This window comes from Tetrao urogallus, assembly GCF_951394365.1.
Source record: "Tetrao urogallus genome assembly, chromosome: 4".
NCBI classification, from domain to species: domain Eukaryota; kingdom Metazoa; phylum Chordata; class Aves; order Galliformes; family Phasianidae; genus Tetrao; species Tetrao urogallus.
In genome coordinates this window covers 41034620-41051414 of record NC_136817.1, presented here as the reverse complement: position 1 = coordinate 41051414, position 16795 = coordinate 41034620, and the positions used below count along the sequence as shown (strand labels likewise).

The 16795-nt window shown below is 38.3% G+C and overlaps 1 protein-coding gene across 1 annotated transcript in view; it reads left to right on the top strand.

Annotated features, from left to right (window-relative positions):
• Positions 1–16795, top strand: part of MANBA (mannosidase beta) — a gene marked incomplete at both ends in the record, with an annotated part of 47174 nt that overhangs the window by 10848 nt on the left and 19531 nt on the right. The window contains 6 exons of the mRNA XM_079534124.1: positions 344–514; positions 3638–3761; positions 6250–6425; positions 9208–9318; positions 14626–14777; positions 16411–16528. Of these exons, the coding sequence (XP_079390250.1) occupies positions 344–514; positions 3638–3761; positions 6250–6425; positions 9208–9318; positions 14626–14777; positions 16411–16528 (852 nt within the window). The remainder of the gene's footprint in view (positions 1–343; positions 515–3637; positions 3762–6249; positions 6426–9207; positions 9319–14625; positions 14778–16410; positions 16529–16795) is intronic.

Genomic DNA, 16795 nt, shown 5'->3' with positions numbered 1-16795 from the left:
GCAGATGAGTTCTGAGTGAGGCAGGAGGGGAAAAATTCTCTAGCCGTCCTCATTCTTCAAGCAGTTCAGTGTGCAATCATACTGCTGAAGCCTGCAGCGAGGACTCAGCATGGGCAAAGCAGTTTGTCCAGACAGGTTTTTGTATCTAGAATTCTACTGTGCATTTTGTTTTTTCAATAAGGAATAACCTTTCTTTTCTTCAAAACCGAGAGCCTGCTGAAGCTGTAGATCAAATGCTTTTGAATAATATCCATATGGTATTAAAACCCCAATGTGACAGTGATTATAAGTCTCATAAATAATGTCAGTGCTGTAATGATTTTGCTTTGTTCTCTTAACCTAGAGCTTTGATATTACCAGCATGATCAAGGAGGTCAATTTTATTCAAGTCCATTTCATATCAGCCATTTCATATGCTGCAGAGCAGAGCAGATGTCACAAAGCATACAGCGTCCCCCCAGCGTGCCCTCCACCTGTGCAGAAAGGCGAGTGCCATGCTAATTTCATCAGAAAGGTAGGTAAAGAACTCTCTGTCTTTGGCTTCAGGCATGAGGAGAGGAATGTGCTATGTGCTATCCTTACAGATGTATTCCGAAACCTTCAATGTCATTTTATTAATAGGATGTATTTTTCATTGTAATTTCTTTCTGCTGCATCCCTAAGAAGCCTGTAACCAAGCATGCAGGTAATATAGGAGGTGTATGAAGGCCAGGCTAAGCACACTTACTTGGTAAGAATTTTTAAAGGCTTTTTATTTTTTTATTTTTTTTATGGAGGAGTCAGCAAGGAGACTGGCTGCTAAGAGAGCAGAGTAGCACTGAAAAATGTGTAATCATTACATTTCAATCCACTGGGTGGATTTAGCAAGATATACTGACACTGTTCCCTGTTACAAATACCAGTTTATATAGCCAAGGCTGTAAAAATTTCAGCCAAGCAGCTTTATGAGTGTTTGCTATTTGCTCATGTTCTTACTATTTATACTGGGCAGTTCTGTCCTGAAAAGTGTTATCTAATAGAGGACCTATTTGCATCTTATTACCTTGTGAGTTTTCGGTAGGTATTCAGTGAAACCAACAATAATATACAAAGAATAAAAGTCAGAAACTCTGACTTCATTGCTGTTCTCTATAATTTGTATAGCATCTCATTTATTTGTGACAGCTTTGCAGAAGCCAGGGAGAGAGGGTGGCTAGGTGAACTTCTGTAGGTCACTCCAAAAATAATGCTACCTATTTATTTTCGTGAAAAGCACAACACATGCAAAGAGCACAAAAACGCCATCTAATAGAGCAAACTCTCAGCTACAAATACTCTTTTTCAACCACCATAAGCTATGCATTTTTGCCAGTGATGAACAAAAGTCTGAATGCCATGCTCCTAAGAATCTGTCTGACCATCTGGATCGTAGCTTGTCTTTCACTTCACCATCATCACTGCTGAAAAGCATCACCCATTGCCTCACTATGCTCACATCCACTGTTTGGTCTCCATAAATGTTCAGCAAATGTCGATGAATGTCAATGGGTGCGATTTTTTTCAGCATGGAGGAATTGAGTTGCACATTTTTGCTTTGTATGCACTTCTATGTCAAGTGCTGCGTTGTCAGTCTGCCCCTCAGCTGCCATCTGTCACACAGCAGCAAAATGTAACAGTAACAATGGAAAGGTTCAACCACTACTGCCATACCACCAACATCCCCCTCTGCCATCATGGGCCAGTGTAATAAAATAGGAGGCATTACTTTGGAATTGCTTTTATTTATTTATTGCATATTTGTCTCCTCTTAAATGCCTTTCTTTTTTAAGGAGTTTTAAACTTTTTTAACAAGGTTTTGCAGAAGCCTCTCAAAAAGCAAGGGGAATTCTATTAATCTAAACATGGGTGTAATTTGCTTTATATTTATTAATGGAAAGTTGAATTTCATGTTGTCCATACATACATCAGTATTAAGATGTTGTCTGTATCACTACTTGTTGCTGCTTTTATTTTTATTGCATTTCAGAAAGTTGATGCTATCTCCACTATGTTTCTTAGAAATCAGTTCAGGGAGGACCTTGAAAGGAAGAAGGCACTTGAGCAGCTGTAATCTTATTTATAGAACAAAAATGGCCAGGAATTATTTTGTACTTTACTGAACTATACTTCAAAATTTGCACAAAAATACCTTCATTCGTTTTCTCAAAGGAGGAGCTTGACTGTTCTTGGAAACTGCTACAGACATTTCCAGAAACATTTGAAACATTTTTAGTTTCAAGTATGTGGTAAAAGCAGTAACTGTGTCCCATTTAAAAGGGAACAAACACACTAGAGCATAGCTAAATGAAGCTGGCTGCTTATCATCTTGTAGTAATGGAGAACGGAGTGCATGTTCGAGGTTCAGCATTAAGTGCAGTAAATGTATCTAAATCTTAACACCAATCTGTGGTGAAACGCAACTCTTTCTCTAGTAAACAGTTTTTAGTGATATGAGTATATTGTTCTTACCACATTATTTCTGATAGTCTCTGCTGTATTATTAGTGAAACCTGACTGTCCATCAGTGATTCATTTGCTTATGTTGTGTAAAGGGAAAATGGCTTTCAATCTGATTTGTTTTCTAAGAATGCACTGTCCCTGTTTTCACACTTGAAATGGGTGCGGTGCTCGCTTCCTGGAAGGCTGTTTTGCAACTTGATAGGCGGGCAGACTGACTCCAGCAGTGCAGGGGATAGGCCAGACTTGTGCGATGTGGTTTGCCAAAATTAGTATGCCTCGGCTGCAAGTTATTTGTCTCTAAATTTAGAACTATAGGTCATTCTACAAGACTTTAAGGAGATCTATTGTATTTGCTTTGAGGGCTGGGGCTTGCGAAGCTTGGAGGACAGCTGAATAGATGTCTTCAAGGGGTTTGTTAAATAGAGATCTCACTACATTTGAAAAACAGATAAATGGAAAGCACTTCTGTGCCCAGCAAGCATTTTATAATTCAGATGGTTATTCTCTTAGAATCAAAACTAGGATATTCCTCAACCGTGTTTTTGTTCCCTTTGTTTTTGTATGAAGGAACTACAAAAAAGGGGAAAACAACGGTGAACAGAACTGAACTGCACAAATAACCAGACATGCACATCTCTTTCCTTGTACTAATTTATGGTGTTACCATGAAAAATAGAGGTTAAAATATTTTAGATATGCCCACGATGTTTAATCATTCTCTTCCAGAGCTTCTCTTGGTAATGATTTGCTTTCTGCTTACTTTGTCTTTTAGTTATGAAATTAAATATTAACCTTAAAACTAAGACAATTCAGAGCAGAACTGAAAGTAACTTTCTGGCTTCATTTTTTTTCCATCTTAACATTTCATTTGATTTTTAGTTGTTGGGAGAAGTGATTTAATCTTTTACTAATACTGAACTTTAACATATGTGGAAATTTAATACAAAGTTGTATTTTTATATAATACAGGTAGTAGCAACAGAGTTCTGAGTAAAAGGAAAGATACTGTAAGCTATTCTAAATTGAAGAAAATTGGAAAAATTCTTTCACTGCATGATAATATTTCATTTCTAGATAACAAATACTTCTCATTTCTGCTTCAGCATCAGTTTCTGTGTGAAAAAATAGACAATTATAGTGTAATTATTTTGTATTCCAGGAGCAGTGTTCATTTAGTTGGGACTGGGGCCCTTCTTTTCCCACTCAAGGAATCTGGAAAGATGTGAGGATTGAGGCCTATAACCATTATCATTTGATTTACTTTTCTTTAACTCCTTTCTTTGGTAAGTCACGTTACTACCTTTTATTATTTTTTCACCTCTGGAAAACAAACCACTTTATTGTTAAGCTATATTAACTGTTCATTTAGAAAAAGGTTCTGTGGTTTTATTGTCACTTTGTTGTGCTTACCACAGCACACATTTTTAGGTCTTGAACCAGCACTTAGTACAAACAGTACTGATTAAAATGTTAGAATTTAGAATCTTTTTATGCCTGAAGATCACAGAATAACTTAAGAAATACTATATAGTGTAACTGAGGTTAGTCCCAGTTCACCTGTTTCAGAAAAATTCTTTTTTGTTGGTATGTATTTTTACTCCCAATAAATGAGTCTCACTTCTGTTGCACCTCCATTTGAAACAAAGACAAAGCTACTATGGAAATTTAATTCAGTGTTGGGAACGCAAATGCAGAGCAAGCAGAATTTCAGGAGCACTGAATTTTCAGGGCACAATATGAAGCTTGAGGCAGAAGAGCAGTGTTCTTATACTGTGGTAATTTGTTAAGGCTGCAATTTGAGAGGACAACCTTCTGCATTCTTGCTATCTAACTTACCCAACCGGTTTCTTCCCTGGATGTGTTTTTTGATTTTCCTCTCCTTTGTCTTGAAGATTATTGCAGCTGAGCAAAGTAGTTAATTTTCTGTCAGAACTTTCTGCAAAAGGTAATGTAGCCCATTGGAGACCACCTGCACATTTTCACTGCCTGTTGAGCCCAGTCTTCAGTGGAGTAAAGGCTAGCATGTGAGTCCTCTGCACTGGGTTGAATTTCAGCCCTTGGGAACAGAGTTTTTGTGTAGGAATAAAAGAGGAAGACATCACTCCCTGAATGTTTTTAAAGCTTTCTGAAATAGCTGCAGATCTTAGTTAGAATTAACGTGACTGGAATTTCCATGGAAAGCTCCAGCACCGGCTCTGTGCTCTCTAGAACTTAGTTACAGTAATAATCTTTTCTGGTCCCTCCCACATTCCCACAACTCCACCTTCTGGTAGGCAGTGTTACTCTCTGAATAGCTTAGAGAGCAAACCTCTTTCATTCCACGGAGAGTATTTTGAAACCAGAGTCACAGCATATGAGTATCCATACGGAATAACATTTGAAAAATAAAGAATAAATAAACAACTTGAATTTAAACTGGCTATGTGCTTACATTGCTCAACAGATCTGGTGTCATTGCCTTTTGACCACTGAGTCTGTAAAAGATTCACTGTTCTTGATTTCTGTGCCTAGATTCCACATTTCAGCAGTAAATGGGTAGGCTGGAATTTCTTTATTCTCTTGGATGGAAGGGAAGATGCTCTGTAACTACCAACCTTTCTTGTAGTTTGTGTGGGTTTATCTTTTAAACCCTCCAACATTTCTGAAAATTCATCTTCCTTGGGTAATGCTGGATGCAATACAAACTTGCAAACCCATTCACTGCTTGTAGTTCTAAAAAATGCAGTAAAAGTCACAGCAAGGCCAAATGTAGTTGTTTGGTTTTGGAGGAAGCTCTTTTTCCCTGGAAGGAGAGCTAGAATGTGTGAATATGTGAAATATGTGATGAGCAGCTTTTGGATGCAAAGTGTGTCTGTTTTAGTTTTCCTTGTTTTCTGCTTTATAGACATTCATCTGTTATATATGAATATAGAATGTTATATTATATATAGTATATATTATTAGTATATATTATATAATATATATATTATATAGAGTGTTATATATGAATATAGCAGTAGCCAGGATGTGCCATGTACTATGTATAGATAATATAATTGCTGGGATAGATGAGAAATTAAAACATTAGACTTGAGTAACCTTGACCCTGGCTTGCTTTGTTTGATAAGTTGTTTTGTTAAGGAGATGGCTTGCTCAGGTAGCGGTGGGGAGAGGTCTTGGGCAAGTCGTTGAATTACTTTCTCCACCGAACTTTAAGAGCAGAAGGATATAATGATAGAGCCCATCAAGTCTAGACACAGTGGGCCCTATTCATTCTCAGCATAACTCCATTCATATTGTTTAGTGACTCTGGGGTAAATTGGGCTCAGTTTCTGTTAATACTGGTTCTGTTTCATAGACAAAAGTGATTGTACTTCCTTGTGATTATGATCTTTCCTAAAGAGTACCATGTTCGTATGAGTGCTGACTAAAAGCAAATATAATGTCTGTGGGAGTAGGTAGAAAAAAGAAACATTTTCCTAATGATAAAGTGGTTGGTGTAATATTCTTTGACTTCTGTACAAAACTCTGAAAAAGCCCTGGATAGCTTTGGAATGAAAAGCATTATAAAATATAAATCACATTACGTAGTTCCATATTAAGTCAGAAAATCTAATCTAATATCAAATGCACTAAGTAAGATTAACCTTGTAGGTCTGGTTCAAACACTACCTGAAAATTGTTAAATTTAATCCGAGCTATTTAAATTGTTTCTTTGATGAGAGATCATGTTAACTAATAGATACATACACTCAGTTCCTGTATTCCCATTTCTTCTTCCCCTTTACTAAGTGAGTAGAGGTCAGCAGTGGAGTCTCGAAATTGAGTCCATCTTTAATGTAGTCGGCTCCAAGCCAATTGCAGGTCTTGCAACTGTGAACATTCCCAAACTGCAAACACAGCAAACATACAGTGTGAAGCTGCAACCTGGTGAAGGCAGTATTGTGCTGCTTGTAAACATCAACAAGGTAAGGAGCTGTGCATGAGAGCTCTAGCCAAATGCAAACTGTACTGTAGCACTTGGTTTTCAATGGGTTTTTCTGCTTCCATATCAGTTTTGCCCTCTTCTTTCTTTCTTTGCTCTTGACTTTGACAAGTTCTGTAGCCCTTACAGGATAGGAAAAAAAGTTATTTCCCTGACTAAAAGCTGTTTTTTGTTGTTGTTGTTGTTTTTTTTTTTAATCTGCGTAGCACAATATCAAAAAAGATGCTGAAGCCTTTCCCTTATTACAGAACAAAACAAAAAGATCATTTCCTCATGGCCATAAATTTTGTGCGCCATATTTCACTTAACTCTTCTGGCAGTAGGTGTCCTGTCTTTCATGCCATTGTTTATCTGGTTGATTGGGACTGGAATATAATGCAAAGGAAAGAGAGGAAACATTCCTCAAACCTCTCAGTAAATACTCTTTCATGTAAATAAAAGCAAGAGAACCATGTGAAGAACTTGACTGGCAGTAGTGTTGGTGGAAGTTTTGTGTAGTAATTCCTTATATTGGTTTTGGGTAGGCAAGGGCTAGAAGGAATTTTGGAGGTTACAGAAAGCTCTAATGAAGAGAGAACTCTACTGTTTGTTATACACCCCAGAGATAGAAGACAAAAGAATGGGCTCACCTTCAGAGAGTTTTGGGAAACAATCCAATGGCAGGCTTAAATCACCAGCATTATTTCCCTTCTTGAGTTCTTGTGGTTTTTTAGAAACTGTGTTGAGTTTTATGACATAGATGTAATTAAGATTAAGGCAGTGCCAGCTGCCTGTGATATTGCTGTCCCTTGGAGCCAAGCAGGAGCTGTTGTCTGCTTTGCTGCCATGGGGCACAGCCAAGTTTGTGGACTAGCAGGCTGGGGCTTCAGATAGCCCTGGCACTTAGTAACGTCTTAATGTCTGTGACAGTTGTTGGATGTTATGCTGGCCTTTACCAAAAACTTTCTCTTTTGCTGTGTAACTGCATTTGTTTCCCCAGTTTGAATGTCTTATGTGCATATTCCTAAGTTACCTTGTCAGTTGCTTCAGTGGAGAAAAAGCATGTTAAAAATGAACAGGACATTTGTGCTTCAGTATGCATGTTCAGTGTTTTGCCTGATGATGTGCTTTGTTTTATTTTGACGTAAAGCAGAAAAGCATGTAAACATACGATTTTTATTACTTTTGTCATCAGATGTGCAAGTTGTGTGAGTAATTACAAATACCTAGATGAATTTTAAGCAATCATTAGTCTCTGCTTAGCCTTTCCAGGGATTACACTGTGCAAGCACGACAATGTGAAGCTTCAAAAATGATTTATTTAATCACCCCACCCCCAACTTCAGAAGAAATCTGTTAGTGGGGTATAACTGTGAGCTTGTGAGGAAGCACTTCCTTCAGAGCGGAAGCAACAGTGTGTTGTTATTCTTTGTACAAGGAGGGCTTTGCTGCATGAACTCACGGCAGCTGATTTTACGAGAAGCCCTGCAATGTGTTCTAACATATTGATGAGCATAAAGGAGCACTTGCTCCATACGACAGTCTTCTGAGGTGCTTGTTAAATAGTGAGACCTCACCAGAAATTTGTTTTTAGTTGAGAGCTTGTTGCAAATTATGTTAGAAAGTCAGTAGGTGCTTGAGTGGTGCATATAAGCTGAGATGCTTATCTAGAAATCCCCACACAAAGTGCTGTGTTGCTAATGTGACAGTATTTTGCTTATCAGCTAATGGTGAGCATGAGGATGACATCATTATTGGCCAATGAAACACTCCAGCTGCCCTAGGTGGCTGCAAATGCTCCCTTGCTGTTGGGGCACATGATGATTTTGTGCTGCCATCTGTATCCATGCAATTCAGAGATCAGCACTTCAGCACAAGCAGTTATGATAACTCCAAGGAAGCTGAAATATTTCTAAATATGTTAATTGTTATGTCCAAGTGTGGCTACAGCAAAACATATTGTTGGGCTGCTGTCTGGTCTCCCTTCATACAGAAAGATTGAGGCACTCCTTTCATGACTCTATTCAGTGCTGATCCCTGCATTGTTTGATTGCACGCGTTATTGCTTTCTTTCCACAATTTTTGTGTTGTGGAAAAATCTGCTGGCAAATGTTGGCAATAGGACTGAGCAGCAGAAGTAGGCTATTGGAATGAAAATGCATGTAAGTGTAGGAAATTATTTATATAAATATTATTCTCTGTCTAGAAAAATGAGAAAATTAAATCTTAAAGGTAGCTCTTTTAACGTTTGTGAAAATCTTGGAGTACTATTGAAATTATTAGGAAGCACAGATAAAAAGCAGAAAGCAGTGAAATGAGTGAATGAAACCTCTTATTTGAAACAGTCTGCCCACATACTACCTAGGTCACAACTGAAAAATGTCACCCCTGTAAATCTGATTTTGCATTCAATAGGTAAACAGGACAATTAGATGAGGGGTATGATAGAGGCTAATAACCAGTGTCTGCTTCTGAGACTCAGATATTAGAGTTTTGGAGAAATGTTCAATCAGCCATCCTCTCTGTCTATACACACATGCGCGCATATACATGCTGATGGCTGGTTGTGGACTCAAAGTGAAGTAGTAGCTGAGACACAAATGAAAGAGATCAATCACACTTTGACCACTTTTCACCTCAGTGCCTCAGCTGAGCCAAGGTAAGTGGGCTTGCTCCAGCTGAGGCACATAAACTCATCAGGTCTCTCAAAGGCAGCTGAGCCCCCAGGTGTGTGCTATGTCTTTATTCATAAAAACCTTCTGGCTTTTTCCTCTTGCATGTTCAAGAACTCTACAGTAGAAGCTTGGTGGCCAAATGGACATGGAAAACAAATTGGATACAATGTGACAACAACCTTCATCATGGCAGGAGGATACCAGTTTGAGAAAATTTCGAAAGTGAGCCCTTCAGTTTGTTTTATAGCTGGCATTGCTCTACATGTCGTGTATCTAAAGCTCTGAATTGTTTTGCTGGATTATAATATGCATGTGAAAGCACTGATGAGAAACAAGGGTTTTTCTTAATGTCACAGTATATGTTTACCTGTTTTGTGGTAGCTTTAGCCTTCATAGGCGTCTTTACTTTCATTCAGACTAGAAGATGGCTCATAGTTAGTTGGAAACATCAGAAAGGAAAAGATCTTTAACCTTTCTTCCTTTTTTTAAAAAAAAAAAACAAAACTCTCCTTTAAACTTGATCAGTTGTGGTGATGTTTTTATATTGTGTACTAGAAAGCTCATTTACATTTCTATAAACTATAAATGTTGGGGAAGGTTTATTAATTGAACTTTTCTTGCTAATTCACATTAAAAAAAAAAAAAATTGTGGGATTGGTGTAATCTTAAGAAGCTAACTTCTAAATTTCATTTGTTAGAGTGTGATAGAAGTGCTTCAAGTTCTAGAAGAGGTAACATCTTAAAACTGACCAGAAAAGTAATATTCAGAGATAAGATATCTGCTTAAGGGTTTCTGCAACATACTGGCTGTATAATTATCTGATTGTTGTTACTAATAAGCTCAGAAGAGATAATTTCCCACTATCCTTTGGAAAAAAACAAATAAAAAAACAGTTACGAGTAAGACTGAGCCCCTTATGCCATTAACATGTGGAAACAACCACGTAAACATATGCATTAGGTGGTTCTGAGGTATATTGCTTCACTAAAATCTTGTTACCAGGCATCTAAAACTGCTATTTGCTATAATGTTTGTTCACATAGAAAACCTTACCAAAACAGGAGCTTCTGGAGTCTCAGTCTTTATAGGGCTAGTAGTAAGGTTGATTATGAGGTCCTAGGAAGAGTTCTTTGCTGTTATTGGTGATAAATCTTGAAAAAATTGAAAAAAAACAAACATACTAAATAAACACAGCGTATTGTGCTTGGGAAAATAAGTAGGAAATACAGGAAATACGTCTAAAAGCCTGTATTTAAAAACAAATAAACACATTATTACTGTGTAAAAGCTGCAAGTTTCCTCATAGGGAAATTGCTTCAGTTTGGGTAATTCCATCAGGATATTTCATAGATCCCTAGGGCATACAGTCACAGGGGTTTAATCGTCTGCAAAAGATATTTACAAGCCTTTTTTTCCTCAAAGGGAAAGGCAGAAAAGAGCAAACACACTGCATTGCTGGCATTACGAATTAACCACATACAAAGACTTTATAGATTCGTAGTGCAAAGTGTAGTTGTCCTTCATGTGTTCTCTGAGTCTCTGTCTTGGATTTTGACACATCCCTGCCCTGAGCTGTACATGTGAATGAAGGCTCCATATGCAGTTTTTTTCTAGCACAGTTTGTCCTCACGTCAGCAGAACTGAATAAACTTTGGATAGTTCAGGAAACACTTGCAGTGACAAACATTTCTGAAAGTTTCTGTAAGGTTTTTGCTGGGAACCTGGTGCTGCGTTCTGGTGAGCAACTAATAGACGTGAAATGTTTTTTGAATGTTATGTCTCTGTATGGATTCAGAGTATCTGCATATCTTTGGACAAACAAAAGCTAAAGGGTAACAACTGTGTAAGTAAGAATATGCAGTGTGAGTCTTATCTAATCCAACTGTCTTTAGCAGGGACTCTTCTGGTTTTTTTTATATGTTAGTCTCCAAAACATTAGCTAATCCTTTGGAAAATCCTCTGGGTAGCCTCCCAGTGTGTGCTTGCAGAGACCTTTGGGGCTCTGGCCCATTCTGCTGACCCCCTTTGACTGAAGAAGTACCTACACACTGCCATTGAGAGCAGCAGAAAAACAAAATAGAATAGAGCCAACGTCCAGGATGACGTGGGTTTCTGTTTTGGTTTTCTGTTTGAATACTCTATGTTGGACTTTGTTTCTCAGATAATATAAAGCAAAGTCATAGACAGAAATTGCCTTAGAATGAAATGGCTTTTCTTGAGAGAGGTTGAGTTCTATTTGCTATTGATAAATTCCCTGATGTAGGCATGGCAAGAAGAAAAGTATCTCTTATACTTTAGTATAATACTTTCAGTATTCTTTAGTATCTCTTTCACTGTCTTTTGAGGCACTTATTTGATTTTCGAATCAGTTTCTCCATCTTTCTATATACTTATTTCTTCAGCAGTATATTTCATTATTTCATGATACTATTTTAGTACCTGGATCTTAACCTCCAACCATTGTTCCTTCTGTGTCTCTATACCCACTTCTCCCCCAGGCCTTTTAACGTGACTTACAAAAGCCTCTCCGCTTGATTTGGTAATTTTCACACACATTTCCATGCTGCATGCTAGTTAGTTAGATCACTAGGGCATTCTGTGATCTTATTTCAGGTCTGAGCATCTTTGTCCTTGTTACTTTTCCTAGTGCTAAATCAAAGAACACCAATTGGTTCCACAGCCATTGGGTACAAACCCCTTGTATGTGATTCAGAGATACATATCTGTTTCTTAATTGTTGAGAGAATCAGATAAGTGTTTGTTTTCTGGTGGCTAGAAAGCTTCTTCTCCATGATCCAAGTCTGGGATTAATATCAGTCTTTGGAGAGCAAGATATGTGATGCACATTGCAAAGTTGCCGTGGTCAGAGCCATAAGGATGCATAATCGAGTATGCCAGATCCTAGCAGTTCCCCCCTGCTTTTCTTTGACTCTGCTTGGTAGAAGAAAGCTGCAGTATGAATGGGAAGAGGTGCTGTGTTCCCAGGTGTGCCCATGGGAAGCAATGGTTTGGGAGCACAAAGTCATCAGACTCTGGGATCCCGGAAATGTGAGATGGGGCTGAGGAGCTTTTCCCTGCGCTCGTGCTGTGTGGGTGGTCTTGACTAAGTGTTCCAGCCTAACAAATTGCCTCTGATTTGGCCAGTTGCATGAGTTCCACTTGATGAATAAAGCATATCGCATTACTTCTGTTAGTAATATAAATACTGCACTACAACTGCACTCTGAGACAGTCTCAACCTGCCTGATGACAACCATTAAGAGGACCTCCCAAATACACATCTATAAATCTCATTCCATTTTGTGCCACAAAAAAAGAGTTGCACTAGAGACTAAAGGGTTTTTCTCAAAGTAATTTAGTTCACTAGAGGAAGGTCAGAACTCTTAAGTTAGTGTAGTACTCATGATGTAGGTTTGTGGGTTTTTTTTGTAGTCTTTAGCAGTTAGAATGGTGAGAGTTGTATGATTACTATTTTTTTTTAAACTTCTCAGCTTAGAATATATATGCAAAATTCTATGAATGGGTGGAAGATTACTGTCCTAAAGCTAAGTTCATCATGCTGATCTGTTTTCAGTTGACCCATTGTGCAGAAGGATTGCAGTAGAAAAGAGGTAGAGGTTGGATACTGTGCTAAGCATTTCTCTGAGCTAAGAAATATTGGCCAGGGAACCAGAAGTGTCTTCTCACTGGTCTGATTTTTGTAAGGTTTTTTTCTGTCACTGGGAATTTCTTCAGTGTTGATCCTTTGCAGTAGTGGTGATGCTGAGATCCTTTTGCATTTAATCTACTGTTACCCTTAGAGCAATGCTGTACAACACTACAGGACCTGAGGTACAGTATTTTTTTTTCTTTCTTTTAATTTGTATGTTCATTGCCACAGTGCACAGGGATTCAGTTTGAGGTGAGCGATCTGTGGTCTCCACTCATGCACCTAGTTTGCATTGCATCTGTCCAGGGATTTAATTAATCATTGTTCTGTTGACTATGAAGCACTGAAGAGGAAGCAAAAAAACAAAAAAACCCAAGGCTTTTTTGTCTTTACTGCCTCAGACAGGAAAATTATTTCCAATCTAAACAATTATTAATAAGTTAAAAATTTAATAATCACAGTCACATAGTGGGATTAGTTACGTCCCAGTTTAACTACAGAACTGTTTGGTGTGTGAAATAAAGCATTACATTTCATTTTAAAGGCAGACATATCAGTTACTTAATTAGGTTAAATTTAGCCAGGTTGACAGACAGATACAGTCCCAACTGTATCTTAAAGCAGAGAGAGAACAGTTTGTACTCTGCTATTATGTTTTCATAAGGTCAGCTTGTAAATAGTCATTTGAGAAAGAAGTGGTTGCTAGCTTAAGGATAGCCTAGATAAAACAGTTTCCTGTGGTCCAGCTCCAAACTTGTTGCTTAGTGTGCATTGGCTGAAATTTTCTGTTTGCTTTCATTCACTTTATTCAGTTTCCCAAATTTCTCCCTGTGATAATGAGCAACAGGTACCAGAAGGAGAAAAAAGGAAAAAAAAATTCTTTCTGATCCAGATAAGTTAAAGCAGAAGAAGGGTGTGAGGGGAAAAAGTAGTAGAAAATCTTCCTGAAAGAAGTGTATTCTGTAACACTTTGCAACTGCACTGGATCCAAACGCAATAGGTGGGGAAGATACCTCTGCAAAATAAGGGTTTGGTGCAATGTGTTACTGCAGTCCATCTCATACTGCTTCATGGTACTGCCTGTGTGTTGTGGCAATTGATATACCTCTTCAGAACAGCACTGTCACTTTAGCTGAGATGAACTGTCCTAAAACACCCAGAATGATTTCTTGGGAAGTCATCTTCTACCTGCAGTTAGGAGGAATGTTTTGCTATTTATTTCCCCCCATCCCCCCCCTCCCACCCTCCCCAGTGTTTGCAGATGTTAGGCTGAAAGAGCAGCCGTAGTTTGGCATCTACCTGAATCTGGAATGGACTTCAATAGTTTACACAGAGTTGGTGACTGTTTAGCAAAACTGGTCTCTGAGAAACCAGATCAGTGAGCATACTGTTCAAATACAGCTGTTAAGGCCAGAGAGACCTTCACTTTCAAACTAGCATTTTTATTTAAATGCATATCTCTTAAAAGATATAATTTCAAGGCAACAACAGAATACAGTTTTGCTTTTACTGGATGAACCTGAAACTAGATGTTTAGGGACAAGGTCTCCAGCAGAGCTTCTGTAGTCTCCTTCTATAAAGAGAAAATATCAGAACAGTGTATCTGATCTAATGCAGCCCACATTCCTCTCAGTGATTCCCAAATAGAACTTTAACTGAATTTTTTCCATCAAGTAAACATGCGTCTGTCTCACACATACATGTGCAAACACTTATAAAAAAATTTTTAATGCACTTTTAATTTCTGCTTGAAAAGTACCGTAAGAGATGAGGCCACGTCTGATTTCTTGACTACTTTTAAGTTATTCAGTTCAATTGCTTGTGTTATAATTTTGATTTTATTTTGTCTGCTTTAAACCTATGTTTTATGTCTTCACAGGCCTATTTTCGGACAGTAGAACTTGTTCAGGAGCCTATTCCTGGGTCTCCAGGTCTGAGTTTCTACTTCAAAATCAATGGCCAACCCATTTTCATGAAGGGCTCAAATTGGATTCCAGCAGATTCTTTCCAGGATAGAGTGACCTATGACACGTAAGCCACGTCTGATATTTTCTTAGGAGAAAGGATCACCATTACCTCTTCATGTTTGCCCTTCAAATGTTGACACTAGTGTGGGTGGACTCCTTTCAAGATAGGTGTAATGCAATAGAAAGTGCAGCTATGACAGCAGAGCAGCAAGGTCCCAGGCTGCAGCAAGTGAGGATTCACTCAAAGGCAACAGCTGTGGGCACAGAAAGGAAAGAAGCTGCTTACCTTCAGAAGGCCTCAGATATGCAGAGATCTCTGGCAAGATACTCTTGCCTCCACTGCCAATCCTTAAATGAGATCTGGGAAGGAGTGGATCCTGACTCCGCCCCTTCCAGTCACTCAGGTGTGTTGCATGCAACTGAGTGCCCCTGGATTGGCCCTGCCTTCCTACCAGATGCTCAATCACTGTTTCAAGCCATGACTTAGCATTTTTGCTGCAGTGGAACACAAATTGCTGGGGCTAAGGCTCTCAGAATTAAGACTTAACACTGCAAGATCTGAATGTTGTTCAATGCTAGTAAATGCAATAGCTGATGGTAGAATGGTTATTTGCTGTCCACAGGTTACTGGCCTTTCAGACATTTTTTAAAATAATCCTCAGGCTATCTGTTCCTATTGCCTGGAATGTACTCATTGACACTGACAGGAAGAGCACTTAAGCCATGTTCCAAACTTCCTAATGCAGGGATGGAGAAATGCACAGAAGTCTCACTCTTCCCTATTTGGTCTGCTCTTGGATTTTGCTGATATGGCACACAAGAAGTGAGATGGAGGGCATGCTATATTTTGACTAGCTTTGTTAATAACATACAGTATTTCCACACGTTGTTCTGCCAGTACTTAAAAAGGACTTACGTAAGTTACTCCAGAAGTAATGCCATCTATTTATTTCCATGAAAACTACAATACATACAAAGCACAATAACGCTATTTGATAGAGAAAATCCTCAACTATGAAATATTCTTTTTCAGCATAAACACCACCAGTAATTATGCGTTTTCACCAGCAATGAAAAGGAGCCTGCATGTTGTGCTCATAAAAAATCTGTACCAGCAGAAGTGACCCTTTGTCTCTTGCCACTGCTGAAACACACCACCCACCACCTCACTGTGCTCACATCTGCTGTTTGGTCTCCATAAATGTTCAGCAAGCATTGATGAATTTCAGTGGGTGCAATTTTTTCTGCATGGGAGGAATTCAGTGATACACCTTTGCTTCAAATGCACTTCCATATCAGGTTCCAGGTTGTCAGTCTGCCCCTCCGCTGCCATCTGTTGCACAGCAGCAAAATGGAATACTGGTGGGAAGGTTCAACCTCTACTGCCATACCACTACTATCTGCCCCTGACATTGTGGTCAACGTAATGAAATAGGAGGCATTACTGGTACAGCAGCCCTCGTGCAGCTGACACTTCATCTATTTTGTGTTTACAGGACCAAGTAATTTTGTTTACACAAAAAATTGCTTTTTGAGATCTCTCTCCAGACATGCAGGATTAGAAGTTATCAAAATAGACTGGCTTCTGTCTGAATTACTTGATTGCTTTTCAAAGATGAATGTTTGAGATTTTTTTTGTGATATAACCTTAGAAACTGCTATGAAGGTTGTGTAAATCTTCTTATTGTATTTGACAGATTATGGCTACTCTTGAAGTCTGCAGCAGATGCTAACATGAATGCACTCAGGATTTGGGGAGGAGGAATATATGAACAAGATGATTTCTACGATATTTGCGATGAACTGGGAATAATGGTAAAAAAATAATAATACAGGCTGTGTATTTGGAAATATGAGCTTGTAAATAAAAGTCTACTATATATGAGTCATATAAGAGAATTTGACACAAGTTCTAACCATCTTTCCAAAGGATACATGGTGGAGCACCAATCTGAGAAGTTGAATCAATCTTCTATATATATATATATGGATGTACACAACTTATAGATAAAACCTTCATATGTATATATATATGTGTGTGTATATATACATATATATATAATTTATTTTTGTAAATACATA